Raw genomic sequence first — 26590 nt, forward strand, 5'->3', positions numbered from 1 at the left:
CTCACTCAAGGAGAGGGAGATGGAGCCAGCTTTTAATATATCAACTCAGGGATGGAAGCTGAAACAGTCTGGCAAGCTGTGCAAGGTCATCCTGGGAACTGGCAAGGGGAAAGTCAAAGGACAGTGGCCTCAGAGGTGGGAGTCTGTTCAAAAGGCAAGGCCTGACTCCTACTCTCAGGGATGGGTTCCACGGAATGCTGTTCGACTCCAGCCTACACACAGGGCGTGAGGACCCTGGCCCCTGCCCTGGCCCTGGGTGCTGCTGTGGGTGTGGGCTGCTGGCACCACCCAGACTTCCCTGCAGAATGCAGCGCCACCATCTACTGGTCATTCACGGTCACTGCAGGCAAGACAGTGGCTTGGGTCCTGCTGTGGGGTGACCCTCAGTAATTGACAGGCACTTGGCACTACACTCCCTGGAGAGGATGAGGCCGGAGGAGAAGATCGCATAAGACAATAAAAATGGACATACTTTAGTAAGATGCCCTGAGGGGCAGGGAGGAGGGTGTGATTGGCAGTCCCCTTTCCCTCTGGGGCAGGGGGTGACACGGGCCTTTGCCTCGGTGACAAGTGCCATTGCATCTGCAGTGCACACACCAAGGCGGCTGATGGATGGACAGGGAGAGATTCCTCCTTCCACTCCCTTTCCCATTCTGCAGCCGTCCCCCGCCCCCCTCCTCTCCTTTGGTGATACCAGCCCTGGCTAGCTGGAGGGGGTCCTACAGAGCAAGGACCAAGAGAGGAAAATGGAAGGAGCAGTCAGGTGCCTTGCCCTTGGCAAGACCTCTGACCTCTCAGAGGACTTTGCTTCTAAGATGGCAGGGAAGAGGGGAGTGCTTGTGTGCTAGAGATCAGGATATGAACTTTAGAAAGGTCTGGCGAGCTGTCCAAGGTGCTCAAGGTGAGCATCCAAAGGTGAGCATCCCTTCAGTGTGACCTGAGGGATGTGTGTAGTACACATTCCCAGACCCCACTCCAGGTCCATTGAGGCAGAATCACTCAGATGAGGTTGGGGACTCTGCAGGCTTCTCAGGCTCTGAACATGATTCCAGGAACAGAGGAGCTGCTTGAGATCTTCTGTCACTCCTTCCATCCTCACATGACTTCGGCTTTGGATGTTTTAAATGACCTGCCACCTCCCACTACCCCTTTGGGTACAGGGTTTGGAAGAGGCTTGCACCACTTTGTACCTGCAGCCAGGGGGTTCCCCATGTTGATGATGGCGGAGGCCGCCTACAATTGGTCTGGTCCTACTTTGTCCCTTAATATCAGTGTGACCGTGGCATCCCTTTGTCCTCTGAGCCTCAGTGTGCTGTCATGCAGCATGCCCACAAGGCCATGTAAGCACATCTGCCAGCCTTGGACTCTGCCACTTGTCACTGCCACTGCCTCCCTCATCTGGTGCCTGAGGCCCTGCCTCCGTGAAGTGCTATGATGTGTCCTTTGAGTTAGATGCAAATAAAAGCTAAGAATTCATTAACTTATGCCTTGTACTTTATATGCTTTTAGCATTTATGAACCTCATCCTTTTACTCTTACCTTTGCAAAACCCCTAAGAGGAGTTCCCCCTCATCCCATTTTGCTGGTGAGTAAATTGAGGCCAGAAAGAGAGAGAGAGAGACTGAGAGAGAGAGAGGAAGAGAGAAAGAGACAGACAGACAGAGAGAGATGACTGTCCCAAGGGCACAAAGCCTTTTTGAGCAGGGCAGGTGGAAGGACTTAGACTTCGGCATGTGTCTGGATCCCTGGGCAGACTCTGTCTGACCCCGGAAGGCTGTTCCTGCCTCCCTTCATACATCTGGGACCCCGTGAGGCTGTTATTTTCACAGAACTCCCCAGAAAACACATTCCTTTTCAAGTATCTCTATCTTCCTTTGTGTCATTCAGGTCTCTGTTCACCTTGGCTTCCCCTTCCTCATCAGATCCGGACTGCGTCCCTGTCACCTCACACTGGGTTTTGCTTCCTGCCTCCTATTTCGCATTGTCTGAGAAGCCCTTGTTTTTTTTGTTTGCTTTGTTGACCCAACTCTCTGAGAGAGGGCACCCCCTTGCCTTAGTCCCCATCCTTGCCATGGCTGTTCCGGCCTTCAGGATGTGGCCTGGCCCTCCACAGTGACAGGTGGAGGGGGAGGGGCGGGTGCCTTCCCTCTATAGAATTGGGAGGGACAGTTGGTTCCCCACTCCGCCCCGCACAGATCCCCCAAGTTCTTGTTGCAATATTGAAATACTCCTCGTGGCAGCATGACTTGGTGAGCTCTGCTCTGTGCCTGGTCCCCTGCGAAGCCCTGACCCTGCCTTACTGCATCATGCATGGGCTCTGGAGCGAGTGGGCCTGGGGTCAGAGCCCTGGGGAGTTGCAGGCTCAGAAGTGGGGCCTTTCTCCTGGGTGGCACTTCTTGTCTTTGGTTCTGTGAGAGGCCTGCCTGCAGCGGTGGGCTCCCCTGTTGCTCCCCGCATGAGGGTGAAGAAGCTGGTCATAGGGCAGGGCCACACTCTGGGAATGTAGGGTGCCGGGCTACCTACTGCCGGGATCACCTTCCCCTCAGATCTCAACATTGTCTGCAGGACTCATCGTTCTCTTGTATTTGGGCCTGTAGTAATATAGGTGCTTTATTACCTTGGCAATTTAAAGTGCCGGCCTGCAGAAGGCACCTCATTGTATGTTCAGGCCCTGGTGCCGTGGTGGGCACTTCATCTGGAATCCCCAGTAGGTGCATCAGAGCAGTTAGGAGGTGTGGCCTGGGGGGTCACAGCCACAGCCACGGCCCCTGTGTGAGAAGTTTTGCAGACATCACGTGTGCATGCATGAGTGTGTGTGCTCGTGTATGGGTTCATGTGTGTGTGTTGGGGCAGCAAGGACGTGTTGACCCTTGATGGACTTTGGTGAGGTGGGAGGGCCTGGGAGGAGCCCTCAGAGGACCTTGGCCCTGAGGTCCCACTGCCCAGATACCTGCGGCAGGAGGGTTCTCCCACCAAAGCCAGAGTGGGTACCCCGAGAGGAATGTGGGTGGGCTGTGCTAGGAGAGAAGGCACGAGCCCATGTGGCTACTTGCCCTAATAATGGGATGAGAAATGCTTGATTTGAACATGTGTTGGGGGTTCTTGTGCTTTTCTTGGGTATCTCTTAAACACAGAAAGGGTGAGCCTATAAAGCTGCCAGGAAGCTAGGGTGCCCCATGGGCCCTCCAGTGTACCTTGCCCCAACCCCTGCCTCCCACCCCCCCACATCCCTCCCAGCCCTCAGGCCCAAAGTTCGCTCCCCACTCAGGCCCTCAGACCCCCTTCTCGGATTCCTGTACCCAACCCCCCTTGACCTTTGCTGACTCCTACCCCGAGGCCATGGAGCACTTCATCTCTGCTATCACAGGCAACCTCCCCCAGGCCCAGCAATGTCAGCTGGGTGGGAAGAGCTTTCCCAGAGAAATGGATGCGGTGGGGAGACCATGGGGAGGGGCAGCTGTCCACTCCTCAGACACAGGCTCAATGTGGCTACCAAAGGAAAGGGGCCCTGCTTTCTCATGTCTCTCTGACCCAACCCACGGCTCTCGAAAGGACCCCTTCACTCACTTCTGTAGCAGGAGATGCTTCTTTCCTCCAGACACAGATATCGGAGTTGGGGCTGAGGGAGGGGCTTCAGGCTTGGGGAGAGACTTTGCCAGCAGACTGTGGAGGTCACCAGGGTATCCACTGAGAGGGAATCAGTGGCTTCTGCAGACAGGGCTGGTATGCCGAGAGAGGAGGCCTGGGCCGTGGTTCCCTGAGGCTTTGGTAGAGGCTTCCAGAAGCATCATCCAAGATCCCTGGAGTAAATCACTGGAGCACCCAGGAGGAAGGGGTGCATCCTCTGAGTGCTGCTGGGGAGGCTGCCAGGGTCAGTGGGGAGAAAGGGAGGGCGTCTCCAGGGCAGCAGTTTCATGATGGGAGGCCCCCCACAGTTCTGTGGGGCAGGGCATGAGGCATCCTAAGTTGGGACCTGCCGGGGCCTGTTATTACTAACAGATTCCTTTCCAAAGTCAGAATATTTCGCCTTGTTCTAAAGCACTTTATAAAATTGGCTTTAGCGGGAGCTGTGGTGCAGGTGAGAAAGACACAGGAGTAGTTCCCCGTGCATGAGTCTGATGTGCGTGCCCCTGGGTACGGGTCTTGAGGCTGGCAGCTGAGGCCAGTGGCCACATACTAGGACCAGCTTTGGAGCTCTAACAGCAAGTCCACAGAGCTGGACTTGGTTGCGGTGAAAGCCTAATGCACAGGTTTCCTCTAGGCACCTCCCCTCATGCCATTTACTCCTGTGGCTTGAAGAGAACTAAGGTTTCAGAGAGCCATTTAGGAGGCTTGCCCTGAATCTAGTGTCATCGGCCTGGCATCAGGGAAGCTGCGGGGTCGCTTCTTGGGGTGACAGCCTGCTCACTGCAGGCCACTCACTAGGCTCCCAGTGCCCAAGCTGCCTGTGGGCCAGAGCCAGGGGCCCAGGCTTGGGGGGTCTGATGATGTGGGTGACAGAGACCAGCGAAACTTTCCTTGTGCCCTCACACACATACCACTGAACAGGGATGCTGTGTCCTGAGAGAATGAGAGGCCCCGTGAAGTTTGCAGCAGGGGAGGAAAAAAGATCAAATCTCCCATCTAGAAGGACCCTCTCGTGGCAGCAGGGGGAGTGGTCTGTGGGTAGAAGATTCCCGTCTTAGTCCAGCCGCTGTAACAAAGCACCAGAGACTGGGGAGTTGATAAACAACATACAGTTATTTCTCATACTTGTGGAGGACAGAGTCCCAGGCCGGGGCACCCACATGGTTGGATTCCGGTGACAGCCCCCCTCGGGGTTACAGACGGCCTTCTCTCTGTGTCCACATGTGGCAGGAAGCAGGCAGGGGGTGCCTGCTATAAGCAGGCAGAGGGTCCCTGCTGTAAGGGCACTGATCCCATTCCTGAGAGTCCCACCCTCCCGGCCTCCCAGATCACCTCCCAGAGGTCATACGTCTCATACCATCGCAGTGGGGGTTAGAGCTTTGACACAGGACTTTAGGAGGAACATGAACAGTCTGTTGCAGCTCACATGGGCCAATTGAAGGCTGTCCTCATGTCCAGGGTGGAGTGAGAGTGTGGTGGCTGAACCTGAGGAAGGTAGACACAGGATTGTTGTGGTAGCAAAGTGGACAGCACTTGGGGATGGGTTGGATTCGGGGGTGAAGACCTGTGTAGCTGGGAAGGTGGTGGTGTCTGAGATGAGGAGCCAGCTTCAGTGCCCAGATTGAGGTGGAGGAGGATCCAGGCTTTGCTTTGGGCTGTTGAGTATGTGGGTTTGGGGTTCAGAGAACTAAGTACCCATCACCAGCACCAAGTTCCCAGATTGTGAGCATTCAGTGGCCCCGTAGGGGAGGCCAAGCCTGCAGGGAACCAAGAAGGAACAGCCAGAGAGGGAGGAAGAGACCGAGTGACTGACCAGCTAGGAAGATGTATCTCAGGAAGGGGGGGCCATGGTGACCCGGTGACCACCAGGCACCATGGACATGAGGGCACTGAGGTGATAACACATGGTGTTATCATTGGCGGCATGGGAGCAGGGAGCTAACAGCGAGGTGGGGATGTGCTGGGGAAGGGGTGCCAGCCAAATAGGCAGTTCATTCTGGACATTTGCCTTCTGGAAGGAGGAGGGAGGGGGCCCCACTGGAGTCAGGGATGTGGTGAAGGAGGGTTTTGAACCTGCCTGGAGATGCTGGAGGATATTTTAAAGCCATGGGAAGACCTAACTGATAGGACTTGGTCCAGAGAGGAATGGGATAGCAGGTGATCCTTGGTCCCTAGGGGGGACCCACCACTGCACAGAACAGTAGGATGGAGGCCTGCTCAGACAGACACCTGCCACATGGGGTGTGAAGGTGATGCTCTGCAGGTACAGCCAAGGGAGGGGCAGCTGGAAGTTCAAGAAAATGAGGAAAAATATGACATGGTGCTTGCACAGAGGGAGAGGGGGCACCTCTCAGAAGAACCTTTCAGGGTGGCCAACAAGTTTTGAGGACATCCTGGCCCATGAATTTGTAATGGAATCAACCTGCCTTGTTGGGTGACTCCAGCTCTTTCTAGCTGCAGGTACCTGGTAACAGGTGGTTGGTGTTGCATCACTTCCCTGGGGCTGACAGGTAGGGCATGGGGCAGGGAGTTGAGGGTGCTGGGCTCATGTTATGGAACTGGTAGACAGCAGCATCCAAGCTAGGCAAGTTGATGCTTTTAGAAGCAGAATGAGTCAGAGGTGAGAATATAGAACATCTGGCTGGGGGGAGGGACAGGAGGAGACAGCTGGCCGTGGGGACCAGGGAGCCACAGGACCATTAGCCCTGTGGACACTGGACAGAGGAGGAGCCTGAGAGCCTGAGCCAAGGTCTCTCAGACGGAGGGTCTGGCCAGAGGTGGGCCGGGAGAGGGAAGAAGCAGTGACATGGTGGGGGAGGTGGTGGGTCTCAGAGGAAGGCCGAGTGATGGTCCACAGGTTACCGATGATGGACCCTGGCCCAAATTCTCCAGCCACCCAGTTTCGTGTATAAAGTTTTACTGGAGCACAGTGGTGCCTACTCATAGAACAGATTGCTTGTGCCTGCTCTTGTCCTGTGGATGCAGAGGTGACTAATTGCACACAGACCCAAAGCCCAAGAGATTTTCCATCTAGCCCCTCGCAGAAAAGATTCGCTCATCTTCCCTACTGCTGCCTGCCCAGGCCAGGAGCCACTAGCCATGTGCGACTATTTCCATGTAGATTAATTTGATTTCATAAGATTTAAAAACTCATTTCCTCTTGCGAGAGCCACAGTTCAAGCACTCAAAAACCACATGTGGCTAGTGGTTCCCCTATTAAACGGCACCAAGATAGAACATTCTATATTCTGGCAGAGAGTCCCATCAACAGCACTGATCTAGAGGCAGCAGGTGGAGGTGTGTGGGATGGAGGGGGGACCCCACCTAGGTGTGTGATGGGACCAGACCCCTGCAGCAGAGCAGTGGAGGAAGAGGCCCCAGAAGAACTGGAGTGTAGCGGGTCCTGAGTTTGGAGGGCTCTGGGGCGGCATGGGACTGGTGCCTAGTTTGGGAAAGTGCATCCCTGGGGTTGCAACACATGGTTGTCACCTTGGAGACTGAGGTGCCCCAAGTGACAGCTGCCCGAGGTCCAGGAGGTGTCCTCCTGAGCCATGCATGTGGACTTTTCTGGCCTGGATGTTGGTTTTGTGTAGGTACTTGCACCATGCACTGCCGTGCAGCAAGGAGGGAAGCAGACCGGCCTCCCTCTGCAGGCTGCAGGTGGGCGGTGGGTCAGCCCTCGTCTTACGTTCCCCTGAGGCCGTGTTCCTTTGTCCTCTGGGAAGATCCCAACTGTGCCCTCTTTAGTTCCAGGGCCCTGTGAACCAGAAGACCTCATTGATGGGATCATCTTTGCTGCCAACTATCTGGGGTCCACGCAGCTGCTCTCGGAACGTAACCCTTCCAAAAACATCAGAATGATGCAGGCACAGGAGGCCGTCAGCCGGGTCAAGGTACTGGTGGGCTCAGTGGAGCCCTGGTTCACTTTGTTGGGGGTGGCGGGATGCTGGAGTGGGAGAGAGGGACCCCAAAGCCCTCCACACAGAGCAGGAAGGCCTGGGGTGTCTGGCGAGGCCAAGGGCAGCATTGGCTTGTCTGGAAGAAATGCCGTGGCAGGGCTGGGGGGCAGATGCAGCTGGCTCCTTCATGAGGAAACACCACTCGGCCCCTGGAAACAGTTTTTAAAGGATGACTGTTCCACAGCATTCCACTCATAAAACATGTTGGGATGCATTCCCCAGGCACATTTTGATGATATGTGTATCGTTGGCACCACGGTGCTCTCAGAAAGTGGAAACAAAGAAATCTCATGTCATTTGAATTCATGACCTCGAGGAAAACTCTGCCATACATGCGGCTCTGGGTACATCCTGAGTCGCCTGGTTGTGAAAGGTGGGTGCATCTGGGCAGGGGGTGGATAAGCCAAGTCAGCAAAACTAATGGGGTGGGGAGGGAAGGGCGTGGTGGTCCGAGGAGGTGCCCCCTCTGGGCAGGACGGGGTCTGTAGATGCTGCAAGCCCCCGTGGGGTGAGAAACCACATCAGGGGTCTCACCAGTGTTCTTACCATGCACTGACCTTCTTTATGGAGGTGCAGGGGCCTGGGCATGAGCCTATGGTGGACAGGGGAAGAGAAGTGCAGAGCCCTGGGCCCTCCTGCCCCAGACCCCAGTCCTGATCCTCTGCGGGCAGCGTCTTTTATCCCCGGTGTTGCCCTCATGGATCTGGACGGTTGTTGGTGATGTGCAGCGCTCAGCGGACAGGTGCTGAGGCTTCTCGTGGCCAGCGTGAGCGCTCCCTGAAGTGACGACCACCCACCTGTCCTGCCTCTGGGCGGGGGAGCTTCCTCTAAGGGCCAGGCCATAGGACTGGGGTATTGGCAACAAGACCGAAATAATGTGGCTGCCCTACCTTCTTTTCCTTTCTTTCTTCTTTTATCTGTTTTTCTCTTCTCTTACATGCGGCTCAGAGGATGCAAAAGGCTGCTAAAATCAAGAAAAAAGCGGTGTGTGGGGCTGAGGGGTTTGCCTGTGTTTCTGTCCCGTGCAGTCTGGGGGATGGTCCTGTTGGTGGGAGCACACATCACGTGGCAAACAGCTTTTTCCTCTTCCGTTGGCAGATATATAGTAGGCTTTTGAACGAAACCGCAGATGCTTTTTTTTTTTTAAACTTTTAACCGCCCACTTACAGAAGAGCCTCATCATTGCCCTTTTTATAAGTCTCTTGGGTAGTCTCTCCTGTGCTAGAACGTGGTTAATGCCTCGATGTTAGTTTCATGCAGACGTTTCTACATGTGGCATTTGATACGACCATGTGACGCATTATTGCTTAGGCCTCCTGCACAAAGTTCATTAAATTGTTCTGATATTTAAAGACTTGTTAAGCTGATTTACTAAATCAGGATGAGAAGAAGGTCAGTTTGCCCATGGGATGCGTTCCCCACTGGGAAGAGTTGCTGCGGGGCATCTGGGTGGTGCATTTGGTTAGGCATCCGACTCTTGATTCCAGTTCGGGTCTTGATCTCAGGTTCCTAGTTCTGGCCTCAAATTGGGCTCCACGCCCAACGTGGAGTGTACTTAAAAAAAGGGGTGGGGGAAGAGTTTCTGGAGCAGGAACCAACTTAAAAAAAAAAAAAAATCAAGTTGACCTCCAGTCATTTGTTTGTAAACCTGGTCATTTTGTAAATGCCAGGTCTTCCCGATACAGAAAACCTCAAATGCTTGGTGGTTGGAAGGGACTGATTTCGTGCAGGCTTGGTGCTTAAACAGCAAGAGATTTAATCTTCCATTCCTCTCCTAGAACACCATTTTCTGGCTGCGTGGCCAGAGAAGCCCATCTGGGCGCTCCCTTTCTCTTGCAGTGAGACTGCACTCCCTGTGACAGTTGCTCTTTGCCCAGTGCTTTCTCCTTGGATTCCTTGAGCTGGCGGAGACGGAGGAACTCACCCAACTCCCTCTACCCTAACGGCTTTCTGCTGGGTGCCTCCAGGCAGTGTAGATGGGCCTGGCTTTGCAGACCTGTAGTGAGGCTGTGCTTCCCTGTAAGGGAGAGGGCCCCCTTGCCTGCAGTTTGCCCAGCGTACCCCTGGGCTGCACAAGCTCTACGCAGCTATAGCAAGGCTCTGTCGTCCATGGCAGCCTGGTCCTCCAGGGTTGCCATCCAAAGAGCCCAAGGGGGCTGGGAGCAGGAGGATTCAGCTCAAAACAGCCTCTGCAGCCTGCTGAATCCCGCCACCTGCCAGTTATATCTGTAGAGAGTTATTCTTCCCTTCAGGCAGGGAAATGTCCAGGATCATTGCGGAGGGCCCCTTTCCTGGTCTGTTCACACTTGGCCAGGCGGGTCCTGATAGGACAGTGCTTCATGAGCCTGGGACCAGGAGTCAGCAGCATCCCCCGCATAGCTAACCCACTGGTGGCTATGGGCTCATGGCCACCACCCCACCCCCCCGCATCCACAACATGCCCACCCTGTTGTCTGGTGGCCCTCTGTTGGATTCCTGCTATTGGCACTCTCACTTTCTTCCAGCAGAGAGGATGACGGGGCAAGCTTTGCTGTTTCCTGTTAATGACCAGGTTTTGGCTTCATCCATTCATCCTTGGTTTGAACTCATTCAGCTCCACATTTGTCCCTCTTCTCCAAGCAAGTGTACAGCACTCAAATGTCCTCCAAAAATTGTCACTAAAACCAAGTCCACCTGCAACTAACTTCCTTCCTTCCTTCCTTCCTTCTCTTTTTTCTTTTCTCTTTTCTTTTCTTTTTTTTCTTTTCTCTTCTCTTTCCTTTTTTCTTTTCTTTTCTTTTCTTTTCTTTTCTTTTCTTTTCTTTTCTTTTCTTTTCTTTTCTTTTCTTTTCTTTCTTTTCTTTCTCTTTTCTTTTTTGCTTCTGGCCCAATCTACTTTTTTCAGCAAGAGGGGTTTGAGGAACAGTCCCATAATATGTACCATTTAAAAGCATGTGGACATAGAATATAACCTGGTTTCTCAAATCAGAAAAAGTAGTTCTTCCACATCCCTGCGGAACTATTTTCAAGTGGATTGTTTGGAACTCTCTTCTCTTTAAGATCAGTTAAAGGCAGTGTCACCTCATGGTGGGCTGAAAGCCCAGAAGACCTTTTCCCCTGAACACTGGTCTAAAATCCAAATTTATCAATATTATACAATGGCTCTCTGCAACTCCCAGTTTCTTGAGGAGTTTTCAGCAGAGGGATTTTCGATTTTTTAGTGAGGAATTAAATCACAGTTTCTGCTCTTTTGAAGTGGAAGATATGCCTCTGTAGGCTCCCAGTGACCATAAAGAATTACTTACCCCAGTGGCTAAGCCGAAAGAATTTGTATTTCATTGCCACTGTGCAGTAGTAATTAGGATTCCCATTGATATAAAAACCAATGAAAGACTGTCCTGGTTTAGAGCAAACCCTGAATAAATAGTTCACTCAGCTTCTAGAACATTCCATGTACACATAAGTAATGGCCATATGACAAACATACTCCAAGATCTGACAAAACAGGGGTGTTTGTGTCACAGCTTCTGGTTTCTCCTGCGTTGCTAGGAGGGCAGCACTGAGTCCAGTTGAGGTCTTGCTTCCCTTACCGGTTTTTGGAAGATCAGCATTAAGCCTGCTGGGGGTTGACATAACTGGGACTATTTAAATCAGAAGAGGATGCTGACAATCTAATCCAACTCCTTTGAAAATTTCTTCTGCATTTCCTGGGGATATTTGGAATCCCAAATCCGAGGAACGTATGTAGCCCGAGTACACAGACTGCCTTTGCCGAGTTTGATAAGGGTTGGCAGGCAGGCCTACTTTTTAGGGAATGGAGGGGGTGCGCTTTGGATGCTGGGACCCAAGACCCCAGGTGTCCAGCCCCCCTCCATGCTCAGGCTTCCGGAAGCTGTCTCCTCCCTCCTTCTTCACGCCCTGTGCAAACTGCCTTTAGAACTCACTTCGCTACAGATTGCGCTGGAAGACGGCATGCAATTTAGATTTCCCTTGGCTGCTCCAAGCTAGAGTAGCATTTCCCTCTAGGGGCACTCAGGGTCATTAGTAAAATTGTCAGGCCTTTGTTCAAATTAGTTTTTTTTTTTATTTGTGACAGTATCCACTGTCTTTTCTTAGAATTCGGAGGGGGATGCCCAGACCCTGACTGAGGTGGATCTCTTCATCTCCACCCAGAGGATCAAGGTCTTAAATGCGGACACACAGGTAAGTGTTTTAAAGACCATTGTTTAAAATCAGGTAATTCAACCCCTAGCTTCCCTCCTCGGGGACCAGAGGAGAACAAGGTCTGGCTGCAGGAGAACTTTCCCTCTGGGATGAGCTGAACGGCTGTCCTCCCCAAGGATGGTTGCTCCGGACCCTGAGTCTTGGATGAGTTGAGCAAGCTGCAGGGAGCTGAGGAGCACCAGGCTGGGAAGAGACAAGGATGTGGTATAGGTCTGTTTCAGCTGAGATTAAGTAGGCAAAATGACAGGGAAAGAAAACAGGGAGTTAGAAGCTGTGTGTGTGCTCACCATCAGGATTCTAGGAGGGCCTTCCTGAAACCTCTGCATGCCAGGCCTGGGGGATGGAACGGGAGGGTGGAAATCCTGTGTGAGCTCTGGGCCCTCTGAGTGGGTGGTGCTCCAGCGGGGTGGCAGGGGATGCTGTCTTAAGATTTTCTACCTGTAAACCATGTGCCATGTGTCCAGCTTCTGCTCATTTCTCCTGGGCCTTAATCTGCTGCTGGTGGAGAAGACAGATTGTGAGGAGCAAGTGAACCATGCAAGATATAAAGGCCTGAAGCTGAGGAGAAAGAGGGCAGAGGTCAAGGGTACGGGGCAGATGGAAGGAGGAATTGGGAAGACCTCAGGCAGTGCCGTGTGCTGGAGGTTTGCTGAGTGAGAGGGAAGCCCCACTCACCCTGGGACTAGACCCCCCTATGGGCTGTTTGAGGGCCACCAGATGCCCGGGGAATGACCCCTTTGCTTCTTTGTCATCAGCCAGTCATTTTGTATGGTGACACTCCAGATGTGTGGATACCCTGTTCCCCAGCACCTGCTTTGCCTGCAGGTTTCAGCACCCAGTGAGTGTCTTGCTTGAGTTAGTTCCAGCATTGGAAGTGCAGAATGCTGATTTTCTACTTTGGCCACGCTCTCCACTTTTATGATCAGATCTTTCCCCACACAGAAGACCTTTTGTTTCTTTCTCTTTCTTTTCACTGTGGACTGGTAGATTTTTTTTAAGCTTGTGCTTTAATCATTATCCTCATTATTCTTTTTGATTCGGCCAGAGACCTTTAATCTGTGTCCTGTGTGATTTTGACATCTTCCCCTTAGTCTTTGATCATGTCCTTGCTTTCTGAAGTGGTGAGGTGTTCTGAGCTCTCCTTAGGCTGCTCCTGCCCCAGACCTCGAATTACCTGTTACTTCGAGGAGGCACACACAGTTCCCTTTAGTGGGAAATGGTATTACAGAAATAGACCTGGGTGCTGGCCATGCTCACTGTTGCAGGGGGTGGTCATAGGTCCTGGACCCTTGCAATGAAGAGAACTAGACAGCATATGTATTTTAAGAAGCCCAGAGTTCCTCCTTGTATCTGTGAGGAAGGTGGCTCTGCCCTGGTCATGTGGCCAGAAATCAGGAAATGCCGAAAAGCTGCCCTTGACAGTTCTCTTCCAAGTCCCCTTCCTGAAAAGTGGCTCTTGTGGTTGGAAACCACCCCCATAGCCTTGGCCAGAAAACAGATCAACTCCTGGAGGACAGACAAGGAATAATACCTGCTGTAAAAATGGATTCTGTGATAAAGAAAGGGGGCTTCAGAGGTTGCAGCAGCAGCCAATTTTCTTTTGTGGAAAAGGCACAAAGGCATAAAAGACCAGCTGATTAGTTTCTCAGAGCCTTTGTATGCAGCCTTGTTAGGTAGGGGTCATAGGCAAGACACTCAGTGGAGATTCCTGTCAGACAACAAAAGCCTTCAAGGGTAATGGACCTGCCAGGAGCCGAGGGAATTGAATAGCTCCAGAGGCCCATCGATCAGTCAGGGGAGCTGCCTCAGTGTCCCCTGACCAGGGCCCATGCTGCTTGGGATCCCAGAAGAACCCATCTGTGGAAACAGTTGGCCTCGAAGCCTTCCTCATCTGCTAGGGAGAAGCACATGCCTTGCAGGGAAGGGACCCTTCTCCAGAGCTACAGACTGTCTCTGATCAGGTGGGGACGGGTGTCACCACCTGCCAGTGTTCCTGTCTTCCTTCCACTCTGACATGTGCCTCTGAGAAGTGGGAGGGTGCTGTAGAGCAAAGTCAGATTTACCTTGGCACTGTTTGCTAGAGCACCAATTCTCAACTGGGATGATTTTGTTTCCCACGGGGACATTTGGCAAAAGCTAGAAATATTTCTGGCTGTCACAACTTAGGAAGGGGGCAATGCTACCCGCATCTAGTGGGTAGAGGCCAGAGCTGCTGCTAACCATCCTACAGAGTCCAGGACAGCCCTTCGCGATAAAGAATGACCCACCCCACACATCATTATCGTCGAGGCTGAGGAATCCCAAACCTGAGAGTTTTTTACTAGTGGGTTCTTCCTAACATTTCCTAACATGGACCCGCCCCCCTCCTGACAGGAGACCATGATGGACCACGCCTTGCGCACCATCTCCTACATAGCAGACATTGGCAACATCGTGGTGCTGATGGCCAGGCGCCGCATGCCCCGGTCAGCCTCGCAGGACTGCATCGAGACCACCCCTGGGGCCCAAGAGGGGAAGAAGCAGTACAAGATGATCTGCCATGTGTTCGAGTCTGAGGACGTAAGTGACCACGCAGGCATGCCAGCTCTCCCATTGGCCCGACTTCCCAAGGGCTCTGGCATCCCCGGCTCTTTGGGAACCGTGTCTCAGGTAGAGAAGTCCTGTGCACCGTCAGTGATGTTTCCAGGGGAATCAGTGGGGTTGTTTTCTAACCCTCAAGAGTTTGCAGAGACAGTGAATGCACTTTCACTTCACTTTGTGAGGTAAGTTCCTTTAGGGCAGTTGATAAATTGAACTATAGTTAAATAGGCTTGGGGCGCTATCTGCAGAAATCCTTTAACACAGCCTTTTTTCTCCTAAAACAAAATACTCCCTGGCTTGTCTGTGGTTAGGTGCACATTTTCAGATGCCAGGCTTGTGTACGGGGAGGCGACATCTGTGCCCGAGGAGCAGTTCTGCTTTTGCTCATGGCTATTCCACATTGTAATTCTGGAGTTTATGATAATTCAGACTCACTAAAAGACCACGAAACCTTTGGCCCTTTCCTGCAGTGGGATAAGAGCATCTTTCCCAGCCCGGAATTGGGAGAAAGGGATCAGGGAGGGGGGTGGGGGCAAGAGGTGAACACTGGGGACAGCGGCCCAGGTCTCTCTCCTGCCCCCTGGCGGGCAGATCTTGTGGCTGTTGCCAAAGTATAATTTTTAAAAAGCAGTTTCTTCTGTGAATATTTGGAAAGGGGCATTCTTGTTCTAGGTGAACTTGCAGGTCAGGGACCTGAAGCAGAAGGAACTGACCCCCAGATTTTTATATTTGAAGACAGGGCTGAAGGGTGGAGGCAGTCCTCTTTTTGCTAAAAAGTTGAAGTCATCTAGAAGTGCTTTGAAGTGATGGTCTGTTGATTGGAGAAGAAATTTAAACGCAAGCCCACTGGTGCACACAGATTCTTTTCACCACAATGCAGAGATCTGTGGGCACCTGGATGGGGACATCTGTGTGATTCAGGGCCTAAGGATATCTTAGAGACCAGGTTGGGGGAGATGGGCCCTTGGAAGGCTGTGAGTGAAGGGCAGGGTAAAGCCATTGGCACAGGGTGAGCAGAGAAGTCATAATGGGGAGGCATAATGGGGATCTGAGATGCCAGCCCCAGGGATGGCTGGGGGCCTTAGGTTAGAGTTGGGGGTGCTGTTGTCAGGGGTGCTGACCATGGTGCTGACCCTGGTGTTCTCAGTGCAGGGGGAAGATAAGGCTGAAGGCAGGACGAAGTGGGCGTGAGTGGGACTCTAAGTGGTCCTCAAAGGAGTGAGGGAAGGATCCACCCGGTGGAGTGTGGGGGGACACTCAGCATCTGCCCAGAGCATAGCATCTGGATGGTGGCTCCCTCCAGGGGGCTGTGGGGGACAAGTAAGGGATTTGAGGATCTGATGACAGCGGAGTGGAACACCTGGAAGGTGGCATTACAGATACCAAGGCTCTTTCTGAGACTCAGTTTCCCTCTATAAAATGGAGCTGAGGCACTGCAGGGATGAGGCCAGGGTAGATGAGCCACACAGGTAATAATAACACACAGGTGTGATAGCCTCCTCACCTCCTGCAGGAGGCCAACTCTGAGCACCAAGCTGCCAATGCCAGCTCCTCTCTGAGCCCCCTGCACTCCCACTTGTCTGCATGGGGCTCCTGGCCTCACAGCATTGAGCACCCACAGGCCCTGGCTGTGACTTGGGGAGCAGGGAAGCCTTGCCTGCGGTGCTCCCCATGGGCTCCCCCAGACCAACTGGGAGGGACACCAGGACACAGGCGGCTGGGGAAATAGGAGACTGCCATCAGCAGTCAGTGGGGAGATGCCAAGGGCTCCTGGATTGCACCCAGAGGAACCCTGGCAGGGTGGGGCGCCCAGGCAGACCCCTAGACAGAGTCCCAGAATGTTGGACAGCGCTGCCAGGCTATCCATGCAGCGGTGGAGGGAGTGATACTCCCAGAACCCTTCCCTGCCAGGGGACCACAGTCCAGTGGGGACAGACCCGGAGACCTGGGAGCAGATGGCGGCAAGCCCTGGGATGTCCCAGGCTCCCATCCCCACCACACTCACCCTCTACCTTCTTTTGGCCTCTTCCCCAGGCCTGACTCCTAGCTTCAAACAGAGCCCTGGCTGCTGGTTCCCAGTGCACCATCTCTGGGCTCCCCACCCTCCACTCCACACCTGTCCAGGTCAGGGTGTCACCTGGCCATCTCTGGCCAGTCCACCCTGAGCAGTGCTGCCAAAATGCCAAGATACTGGTCTTGGGAGTGAGCAGGGCTTATTTCTGCCAAGTATATATCAGCCTGTCCCTCATGTAAACTGTCCTGGGCCCAGTGTGGGAGGGCAGTTCAATCTAGAATCCATACCTATTTCAGGAAAGCCTTCCACGCTCTGGCTCTGGCTCTGCCTTTATTATCTGGCCCCGCCCGCTTTGTTACAGAGGCATGTTCATTTGTAGCACTTAAATATGCAGTACGTAGGAGGAAGGGATTTAGCATTTAGGTCAAATCCTTTGTTTTCACCATTTTCTGGTCCTTAGCTTTGCTGGGGGCAGCCATGCAGAAGGCCCATTTGGTGGCCAGTGGGAGGCAGGTGGAGGCTCCTGCGGTCAGGGCTGGGTGGGGGAAGGCATTGCTGGGGGCCAAGCCCCTGGGAGCCCCATTGTTCTTGGTGGCCACACTGTTGCCAGTGCTTGGTGTCCCTCCAGGAGCTCGGGGCCTTAGCTCTTGCCACCCTGCAGTCCCCTGTCTGCACACTGGCTGGTGATGGACGAAGCCTGGCAGTAACTTTTCCATGTCCAAGACTCTGCAGTGTCAGAAATTCGTTAATGTCCATGCAGACAGTTCCCTGCAGTAGAAAGAAGTACTCTGCTCTGTGGAGTCTGTGCTGGGGTCCCAGGTCTTGTACTTCTGACCTGTCTCAGCTGGGAACAGCCACAACTCCCCACAAGAACAGCTGGACACATACCTTGTCTCCCCCGTTGACATTGGGTTTTGTTGCTACAGAGACATAAATGTTGGGGAAGCAACTAAGAGTCTCTGTGACCCTCCTCAGAGAACACAACTCAGGTCGATTTTTGCAATAAGATGGGTGGAAAGGAAACCTGGTAAAGTCATTTAAAGCCACAAAAGGATATTTAGCAAATAATTTGTGATATTCCCCAACTTTATTTGGAATGGTGCTTTGTCCTGGGTGGTCCAGGATGTAAATGGCTCAGATGGGAACAGCCAGGACTGAGCCCTGATGGGGATGAGGCAGCAGAGAGGCTTGGCCCATGGCAGGTGACTAAACGGTGCAGGTAGTAAGACGTCTGTCACCGGATGAGAGCCTGTAGCTTCACTCTTGCTTGTTGAGCCCAGGCAAGGGCCCAGTCCAGGCTTATGTGTGTGCCCTGCAGCCAGCCCGCGGCCCCTCCTCTCCAGGCTGCGTGGTGCCTGTGCTTCTGTGCTGGTCTCTAGTGGCTTCTCCCTGCCTGCAGGCCCAGCTGATCGCACAGTCCATCGGCCAGGCCTTCAGTGTGGCTTACCAGGAGTTCCTGCGGGCCAACGGCATAAATCCCGAAGACCTGAGCCAGAAAGAGTACAGTGACATCATCAACACCCAGGAGATGTACAACGATGACCTCATCCACTTCTCCAACTCTGAGAACTGCAAGGAGGTGAGCCACATGCACCCTGGGTGGGCCATGGGGATGCCATGGGGATGCCACCATGCTGTAGTAGCCTCTGCCACCCATGCTGAGCTCCTGCAGAGCCAGAGCTGCCTGGTGATGCCCCAGAGCACTCTTGGTGAGAGCACTGGAGAGTGAGCCCTCCAAGGGCCCTCGCACACAAATCCACATCCTCACAGCAGAATGAAGGGCGGTACATTTGCTCCTGCCTTGAGAGCTGAGCACTTGTGTGTGAAATGAGGTGGTGTTGTAACAAAGGAACTGATTACGATCTGTCTTAATGACCTTGAAAATGTGCCTTTTAATGCTGCTATTATCATTTACTGGAGCTCAGCACCCAGGAGGTGTTTCTGAAAAGGATATGAGAAGCATCTTTAAGATCGGGGAGCTTGGGTGTGCTGCCCAGGGGAGTTTCAAAGCTGCCAGTGGTGGAGGCCCTCCCTCACATGGTTCAGTGTGTGCTGCTCAGGGATCTTTAGAAAGTCCTCTGTGTCCTAACATGGGAGCAGATACCCTGGGGACCACCCATACCCTGACTAGTTGTAAAGAAGTAAAGGAAGGAATGATCAGACTGCTTGTTGAATGAATGAATGAATGAATGAATGAATGATCCTGGCTTCTTGCTGAATGAATGACAGGCAGCTTTCCGAGAGAGTGTCCCTTGGGGTGGACAGAAGGTAGACCTTTTCTAGATACGAGCAGGAGCTGGGGGCAGAATTGAGCCCTGGAATCTAACACTCTTCTCGCTTCCGTGGGTTGTGGGAGGTGAGCAGAGCAGGAGACAGGACGCGGGAGCCACGCTTGGGCCTGGGGGCGTCCCTGCCAGGCATGGATGGGAGGGAGTTCGAGGGCTTGGAGCCAGAGCTGGGCGAGGCCGGGGGTAGGTGCGCAGGTGTCCAGGCCCCTATCACGGGCACCCTTCACTGCTCATTTCCTTGCAGCTGCAGCTGGAGAAGCACAAGGGCGAGATCCTGGGCGTGGTGGTGGTGGAGTCAGGCTGGGGTTCCATCCTGCCCACGGTGATCCTGGCGAACATGATGAATGGCGGCCCGGCGGCCCGCTCAGGGAAGCTGAGCATTGGGGACCAGATCATGTCCATCAACGGCACCAGCCTGGTGGGGCTGCCCCTCGCCACCTGCCAGGGCATCATCAAGGTACGCACGCAGGGCCCCTGCCTACTTTTATTCTTGCCGCATTGTCTTTTCCCCCTTGACACATGAGGAAACGGGTCCAGAGAGACCCAAAACTGTACTGTAGCACCGCAGTCAGAGAAGGCCCTGGGCTGCCCTTGGGGGTTTCACAAATGTTGGTTCCGAGTGACATAGATGCGCAGGTGCAGGGTGACCTGGTTCACATGGGACTTTCCCAGGTTAGCTCCCGAGGGTCCTACTTCTGGGCACACCAGGAGGGTTGGTCACCCTGCATGGGTCTGAGAGCAGGGAGGCTGCTCTGACGGTGTGACCCCTGAGCTTGCAGCTTTGGGAGATAACTGAGCTGCTGGTCCCTGCTGGGAGCGGGGTGGGGGGTCTTCACACCTGGTTGTTCCAGGTCTAGAAGAGCCTTAGGGCACTAAGATCAGAGACGCCATTCGGGAGGCCTAGCACAACAGTGCCTTTGCTCTGTCCAGGGTCTCCAGACAGCGTGCTCTGTCTGCTTGTGGATAGTCCTGAGGCCTTCTGTCTGCAATCTGTCCCCAGCCCTCTGTGGCTTGTTCCCTCCTCACCCAGTATGGTCTCGCTGCTAGAGGACACACTTGTGTCCTCCCTTGTCTGCTTGAGAAGTGAAAGGCATTCTTGGGGCCATAGCATCCCATGAGCCAGCTCTCAGCGCCAGCCCAGCAGAGCATCTGCCTGATGGGTGAGCACCTGGGCAGAGAGAGGGTAGAGGAGGCAAAGGCCTCAGCCTGTAGAACCAGAGGCTTGGTCTGCCAGGAGCCTCCCTCCGAGGGCTGAAGTGCCTAGGGCACTTGGTCACCCAGGCTCTGATGGGCCAGAGGAACAAGATGGAACTAGAGCCCCTTGCCCCCTCCTCCCCCGGAACCTAATCTCACAACCGTGGCCTGAGGCACCTGCTGACAGTCACAGCCTCCCCAGGGCCTGAGGTGGCCCTTGGCTCCAGCTGGCTAGTCTCTCTATGGACAATAGACCCTCCTGCTTACAGATTGTCACTGAACCCTTCACTCCCTGTCCCCACCCCTGCCATTGACATGTTTTGTTTTGAGGAGGGCTCCCCCACGGTCCTTCCAAACAAGGTGCTCCTCCTGCATTCAATGCAGGGATGACCCCTCCCATGACCCTGTGAGGGTGACCCTGCTGCCGTCCCATTGGTCATACACCATAGTGTGCTGGCTTGGCCCCTCTGGCTCTAGGAATAGCCTGTTTTCACCTGGGTCCGACAGCACACCAGAGCATAGTGGGCCATGGTGCTGGCTCCCACCTGCAGTAGCTGGCAATCTCTGGGTCACATGGAGGATTGTGGAAGCCGAGAGGCGGCTAACCTGCCAGACTCATTCCCCTGCACTCAGGGCCTCCACCCTGCCTGCTGGTGCAGCCTCGGACTGGGCCTATGAGAGCCTGCTCAAAGGTGGCATCTAAGGCTCCCGTGGCCCCTGCCCCATTCTGCAGGGTCTGAAGAACCAGACTCAGGTGAAGCTCAACATCGTCAGCTGTCCACCTGTCACCACAGTCCTCATCAAGCGGCCCGACCTCAAGTACCAACTGGGCTTCAGCGTACAGAACGGGATCGTGAGTCTGCCCTCTCCGCCTTGGCCACCTCCCCTGTGCATGCGTGGACCTGAATGCAGGGGGCTGGGGGTGGCAGCTCTCCACCCACCCTGCTCCCTAGGCCCCTTCTGTCTGTAGGCGTGGGCCCCAGCTGGTGGGCACAGCTGCCAGTAGCCAGGCCACACCAGGCAGGAGCTTTTGGCAGCTCCTGGCGCAGGCCTGGGTAGGAGGGAGGGCTGGCATGCAGCCAGGGAATGTCCCTGTGATGTCTATTACTGGCAAACACCTGCCTTGGAGGAGAGGCAGGTTTTTCTAACTACTGCAATCTGGACACATCCAGCCAATGGCAACATCCGACTCTCTGTGTTCAACAAACAGATATTCACTCATTCATTCACCCGTTCAGAGCCATGTGTGAAGTGCTTGCACTGTGTCAGGCACTGAGGAAGTGGGAGGGCTTCCAGGAGGAGGTGATTCTGGGCTTGAGTGAGCCTTGGTCTGCCCAGACATCTGTGCCTGTTCCTCAGGCCAAAGCTCTTCATTCAGAGTTCTTGCCTTTTCTTTGACTGAGTTTTTGGCTGGAATGAATGAATCTGTTTCTTGGTGTTTCCTTGTGCAAAGGTCCCAGCAGGCAAAAACATGGCCACAGATGAAGGACAGAAGAGGCGAGTCCAGTCATTTCCAGATTGCTTAGGCCAGCCTTGAGTAGTAAAGAACTGAGGAAGAGATTGTACAGTAGGTGGGAGTAGTGTTAGGTAAGGGGTGGGGATATGTATTAGCCTGCCCGTGAGAAGAGAGGAAACACAATGGGAGAACATTCTAGAAAGACAACTACAAATGAGTCAGAATTATCCCTGTTGCTCTCTGGTGCAGAAGTATAGAGAGGTACATGGAGCTGGGAGAGTCACAGGGCCATTTCCATCCTTCTCATGTTAGTGCCCCTTGCTGCTATAACAAATATTCTCCGAATCTCAGCATACAAAGAGTTGGTTTCTCATTCAGTGGGTTTTTCCCACTGTGGGAGGGGCCTTTGCTCCACAGGGCCACTCAGGGGCCCAGGCATGTCCTCAGCTGGGTTTTGGAGGCCCCCCACTGGCTGCTCTGTCTGGCTGGCAGCTGGAGAAAGATAGGGACATAGGTGTGACCCTTGCCATTTCTGGCCAAATCTCACTGGCCAGACAGAGCTCAGTCACATGCCCCACAAAACACAGGGCAGGCTGGGAAGATGGCCATCTGGTGCCCATGACAAAGAGGGAAGGGGTATGGGGGCATTTAGCCTGTGTGACCAGTTGGCCAAAGCTGTGTGACCCTGGGCTGGTCACTTAACCTCTCTGGACTCTCCTTAAAATGTGGTTATGAAGATAAACTAAGAAAATCCATAAAGTAAATCAAGACATTTAAAGAAGGCCCCCTGGGGCACAGATTCTGCAGAGGAGATAGGCCCCTTGGTACTTGCAGCCAGGCAAGGGGTCATCTGCATCGCCTTTGGGACTTCTGTCCAGGTCAGTACATCTGTCCCAGGAGGTGGATAGCTGGTGGTCTGGCCTGGCCCTGCCCTGCCAGGCCCTCTGTATATGTGGGTGCCCTGGGCACAAGAAGCTGCCCTAACAGCTCTGCAAAACCCCCCCAGGGTCTCTGCCTGCACCCGCTGTGAGCACTGTGTAGAGGCCCCTGCTCAGGGAGGGGCTGACAGAGGCCTCTGACCTGCCACTGACATGGCAAGCCCTCACACGGGGCCTGCCTGGGAGCCGTACTGCTCCAGAAGTGCCTCCCTCCCAGGCTCCTGGGTGGTGGCTAGGAGGACTGCCTGTTCTTGGGGACTGTGAGCCCAGGACAAGCCTGATGGCCGCCCCCTCCCCAAACACCTTCCTCTCTTCAGCTTGTGTAATTACGCGGGCACAAAGAGGAGCGTGGGTCCTGGTGAGGAGGCAGCTGCCACACAGAGAGATTTAGTAACTTGCCCCGGGTCACACAGCTAGCCAGGCCATCTGGGACTATAGGAGAGAAGGCAGGGGGCAGAGGGCTGGGGGCAAGAAGAGACAAGGAAGGGGCCGGGCTCTGGTTTGTGTTTGATTGGGGCTAAATCAAGGCAAATGGGAGAGGAAGCGGATGCAGTGGTGAGGACAGGTTGGGGGGTTTGAGGTGAAGCGTGAGCCTTCCTTCTCAGAGGTGGGGAGGGGAGGCAGCCGGGAAGAAGGCAGGGTGACTGGTGGGGGGGCTGTCCTGGGGAGGTGGAGGGGGTGGTCTCTGCAGGGGGAGGGGCACGCCACATCCATGTGGGTGGCTGGGAGGCCGAGGGCAGTGAGGAGGGCAGAGGGCTTCTCTGAGGTTTGGGAGGTGTGGGGCTAGAGGTAGCAGCAGATCTAGGCTTTGGGGGTCTTGGAGCTGGGGGGAAGATCACCCCCAGTGCTGAGGACAGCTTTGCCAGGGCCGCCCATCCCAGTCACAGATGCACAGACAAGAGTGCTGTCCTCTTCTTGCCACGTTGGCCACTGCTCCAGGGGCTGAGTCCAGGGTGTGTGTGAAGCTCGGTGCCTGGGGGCGACACTGAGGATGAGAAGCAGTGGGGTGGCTGATGCCAGAGAGGTGGGGGCTGTGGTGGCTCATGAGGACTTCCTTCCGAGTATGCGGCAGCTTGCCCTCAGAGTACCAGGGAGCGTTTTAGATAAAGCAAGTGAATCTGCGTGGTTGCTCCTGTCATGACCTGGGAAATGGGCTGCAGGCAGCTGTACAAATCAGCCCCACATCTCCTCCTGGCCTTGCAGCAGTGACCCTCAGGTCAGCAGTGCTTGCAGTGTCTTCCTGCACCTGCTCCATGAGTAGCACACCTATGCCATGGGCAGGTGTGGGTGTAGGAGCTGGCTGTCCAGGTTCAGCACCCCCTACCCCCACCCAGACACTCAGAGGCCCTTCTACTCAGACAGCTGCCACCACCAGCACTGCTCAGGCCATGTCCCATCATCCGTGGTGGTTGATGAATGCCACAGGCTCCCTTGCTCAGCTGAGGCCTTGTTGGAGGAGTATATTTGGGAGAACGTTCAGGAGGCCTGAGGATGCTGGCTCTTCCTGACCAAGAGCTTGCTCTGAGGACAGAAGAGTCAGGCTTTGCCTCTCACAGCATGATCAGATTGGACCTGGACTTCTAGCCCACCCTGCCTCTCCAGAGGGGCCTGGCCTGGTGACCGTCCCTTCCTCTGTGGTCTCCTGCTGCCTTGCAGTGGTGGAGCTCTCCCCAGGCTGGCACCTCTTTCATGACCTCTGGCCTCCTGGTCCCCAGTGCCAGCGAGGCCCTCAGAGGTCCCTTCTCCCCTCACCAAGCCCCACCTGGAGTCCCCCCACACCAAGCCCCTAGCTGGCCTGGGGCAGCCACAAGGCAGCCTGTGTCCTCCAAGCAAAATAGGCTGCAGTGCAGGAGCCCCTCCACCTCCACACCACCTGACCACAGCAGGGGTGGGTGGTGACGGGATGCCTGGCTAGGAAATGGCATTAGTTAGCTCCTGTGCACACCCACGGTGGTTTTCTGCGTGATTACTACAGAAGGCTTTGCTGTGGCGGGCGGCAGCTATTACTGTGCAGGATAAGTGCTTAGATGAGAGAAGTCCCAGCACCGGGGCATTGAAGGAGATCGGGGTGCTGTCACATGAGAGGGAAGGGTCCTCTGCACACCTGTCAGAGTGTACATTCACGTCTGTGTGTACACATGGGTGTGTGCACAGGAAAGGTGCTAGCGCTGGTGCTGGCCTCCTCCTGGAGCTTGGCACAACCTGTCTTTTCTCCAAAATGAGAGGCCCCATGTGGCTAAGAAGCTGTATTATGTTCTGGAATCAGCCTTACCCACCCTCTTTTCTTTCAGCCCCAGCTCTCGACTCGGACATCTGTTTTTTCTTTTGTTTGTTTGAATTGTGGTAAAATCGATTAACATAACATTTACCATCTTACCCATTTTCAAGTGTTCAGTACGTTCACACTGTTGTGCAACCAGTCTCGAGAAGTCTCATGGTACAAAAGGGGAACTCTGTACTCATACAAACTGACTCCCCATTCCTCTCTCCTAAGCCCAGCTTCTGGCAGCCACCGTTGTACCTGCTGTCTCATGAACTTGACTTTTCTAGGTACCTTGTAGAGATAAGTAGAATCAGACAGTACCTGCCCTTTGGTGACTGGGTTAGTTAACTCCCAGCATGATGCCCTCAAGGCTTATCCACCTTGTAGCCTGTGCCAGAATTTCATTCCTTTTCAGGGCTAATACTCCCGTGTGTGACTAGACCACATTGCATGTATCTGTTCATCCATCAGTGGACATTGGGTTGCCTCCACCTCTTGATTATTGTGAATCCTGCTGCTGTGAACAGTCTGTCTAGTTTCATTATTGCACATGCTCTGAGGCCCCCTGGCCCATCTGTCTGGGGTGATCCATTCTAGGAACCAAGAAATGAAGGCCACCCCACGGGTAAGCTCTTCCCACAAACCTAGGGTATCCCTGTGCAGCTGGTGTCTGCCAGGCTGGTCCAGTTAGGGACCATGTTCTGTTACCATTTCATGGAGGACTAAGGAGCAGGGAGGTCACATAACTTGCCCCCAGGCTCCCAGCTGGGAAGGTGCAGAGCAGGGATTGATTGTGCCTGAGGCCAGCTGTCGTGAAGAGCATGCCCACACTCTCATTGCCCATCATCAGGTTGTTACCCTGGCCCTGTGTGCAGATGGGCGAGGGTGTGCATAGACTTGGCAGCATTTGTGAGCAGTGCAGAGGCCGAAAAGTCTGTATTTAGGGCTCAGAGCATTAGTAACTCCTGTAAGTGTACACGGGGCCCTGATCGTGGCTTTGGTGGTGAGCCTGCCAGTTTCTCTCCTCCCTAAGACTGCAGGGATTGCTGTGCCTACCAGTGAGGGTGTCCCACGTGACCAAGTTCCCCTGAATCCCCTGGAAAAGTTTGCTGGCATCTGAGTTTGTCTTGCACAACTGCTTTTTCCATTTTCAGCTTCATTACACCCAAAGCACAAGGCATTAGTTTGCAGCCAGGTCCCGGATGACCCAGTTAGCACTATTTCTAAATGGATCCTTCCTCTCTCTTTCCACAACACCATTCAAGAAATCAAGACGTCTCCCGCTGGGAGACACCAGCCTTCCCCCCGCAGAAATGTACCCCCTGAAATTGGAATACACCCTGGTTCCTGTGGGCATGCATCATTTGGGAAGGCCAGGGCCTGTGTGTGTGTGTGTGTGTACTCGTGTACACATGCACATGGCTTTCTCATCGGTATGTCCTGCTCCTCTTCTTTCCTCTTCCCCTGCCTGCCCCCTGGATTCCAGCTGGAGTCTCCTGCCAGGGTCCAGGTCCATGCTCCTGCCAATTCCCTCTAAAGGTGCAAAGCCATTGTCTCCCGTTCCCTCTTCACTTTCTTTCCCTGAATCTCCATTGCTAGGGAGGAAGGTGCCACCAGGGGTGTAACCAAGATTGCACCTTCTGTGGAGTGTGCCAGCTTCTGGCACTTACTTGGTCAGGCCAGGAAGTGAGCCAGGTCATCCTGAAGCACCTTCCTCAGGATCTTCACAGACCCAGTTACAACAGGCGCAAAAATGCCCTTACATCATCTGAGGGGAGATAAAAACTAGAAGTTACTCCTTAATTCATGTATGGAGAATTGGGGCCATCGTCTTCTCTTTCTCTGCCTACCTCCTGGTTGAGCCCTGTCCGACTCAAGGGATCACAGTCCTAAACTGTGATCAGCTCTGCCGGGGGAGTCCAGTTGGCTGGGCAGTAGTGGTGTGGAACCATGACATCAGTCTGTGTATATGTGTTCTACCAGAAAGACAGAGACCCTGAGGACTGGGAGGGACCCACATGGTTGGTTTAGAAAGGCCTGTGGCATCAGTGACAAGGCAAGATCCACA

At 54.0% G+C, this 26590-nt stretch overlaps 1 protein-coding gene across 5 annotated transcripts in view; it reads left to right on the plus strand.

Annotated features, from left to right (window-relative positions):
* Positions 1–26590, plus strand: part of APBA2 (amyloid beta precursor protein binding family A member 2) — a 238826-nt gene that overhangs the window by 206881 nt on the left and 5355 nt on the right. For 4 of the 5 annotated variants that reach the window (XM_025438064.3, XM_025438065.3, XM_035714580.2 and 1 more), the window contains 7 exons: positions 7375–7520; positions 8535–8570; positions 11682–11768; positions 14163–14348; positions 17783–17962; positions 18916–19128; positions 20599–20718. In XM_025438064.3, coding sequence (XP_025293849.1) covers positions 7375–7520; positions 8535–8570; positions 11682–11768; positions 14163–14348; positions 17783–17962; positions 18916–19128; positions 20599–20718 — 968 coding nt within the window. The remainder of the gene's footprint in view (positions 1–7374; positions 7521–8534; positions 8571–11681; positions 11769–14162; positions 14349–17782; positions 17963–18915; positions 19129–20598; positions 20719–26590) is intronic. The other variant, XM_049108390.1, reaches the window with a different exon arrangement.

This window comes from Canis lupus, chromosome 3 (assembly GCF_003254725.2).
Source record: "Canis lupus dingo isolate Sandy chromosome 3, ASM325472v2, whole genome shotgun sequence".
Classification (NCBI taxonomy): domain Eukaryota; kingdom Metazoa; phylum Chordata; class Mammalia; order Carnivora; family Canidae; genus Canis; species Canis lupus.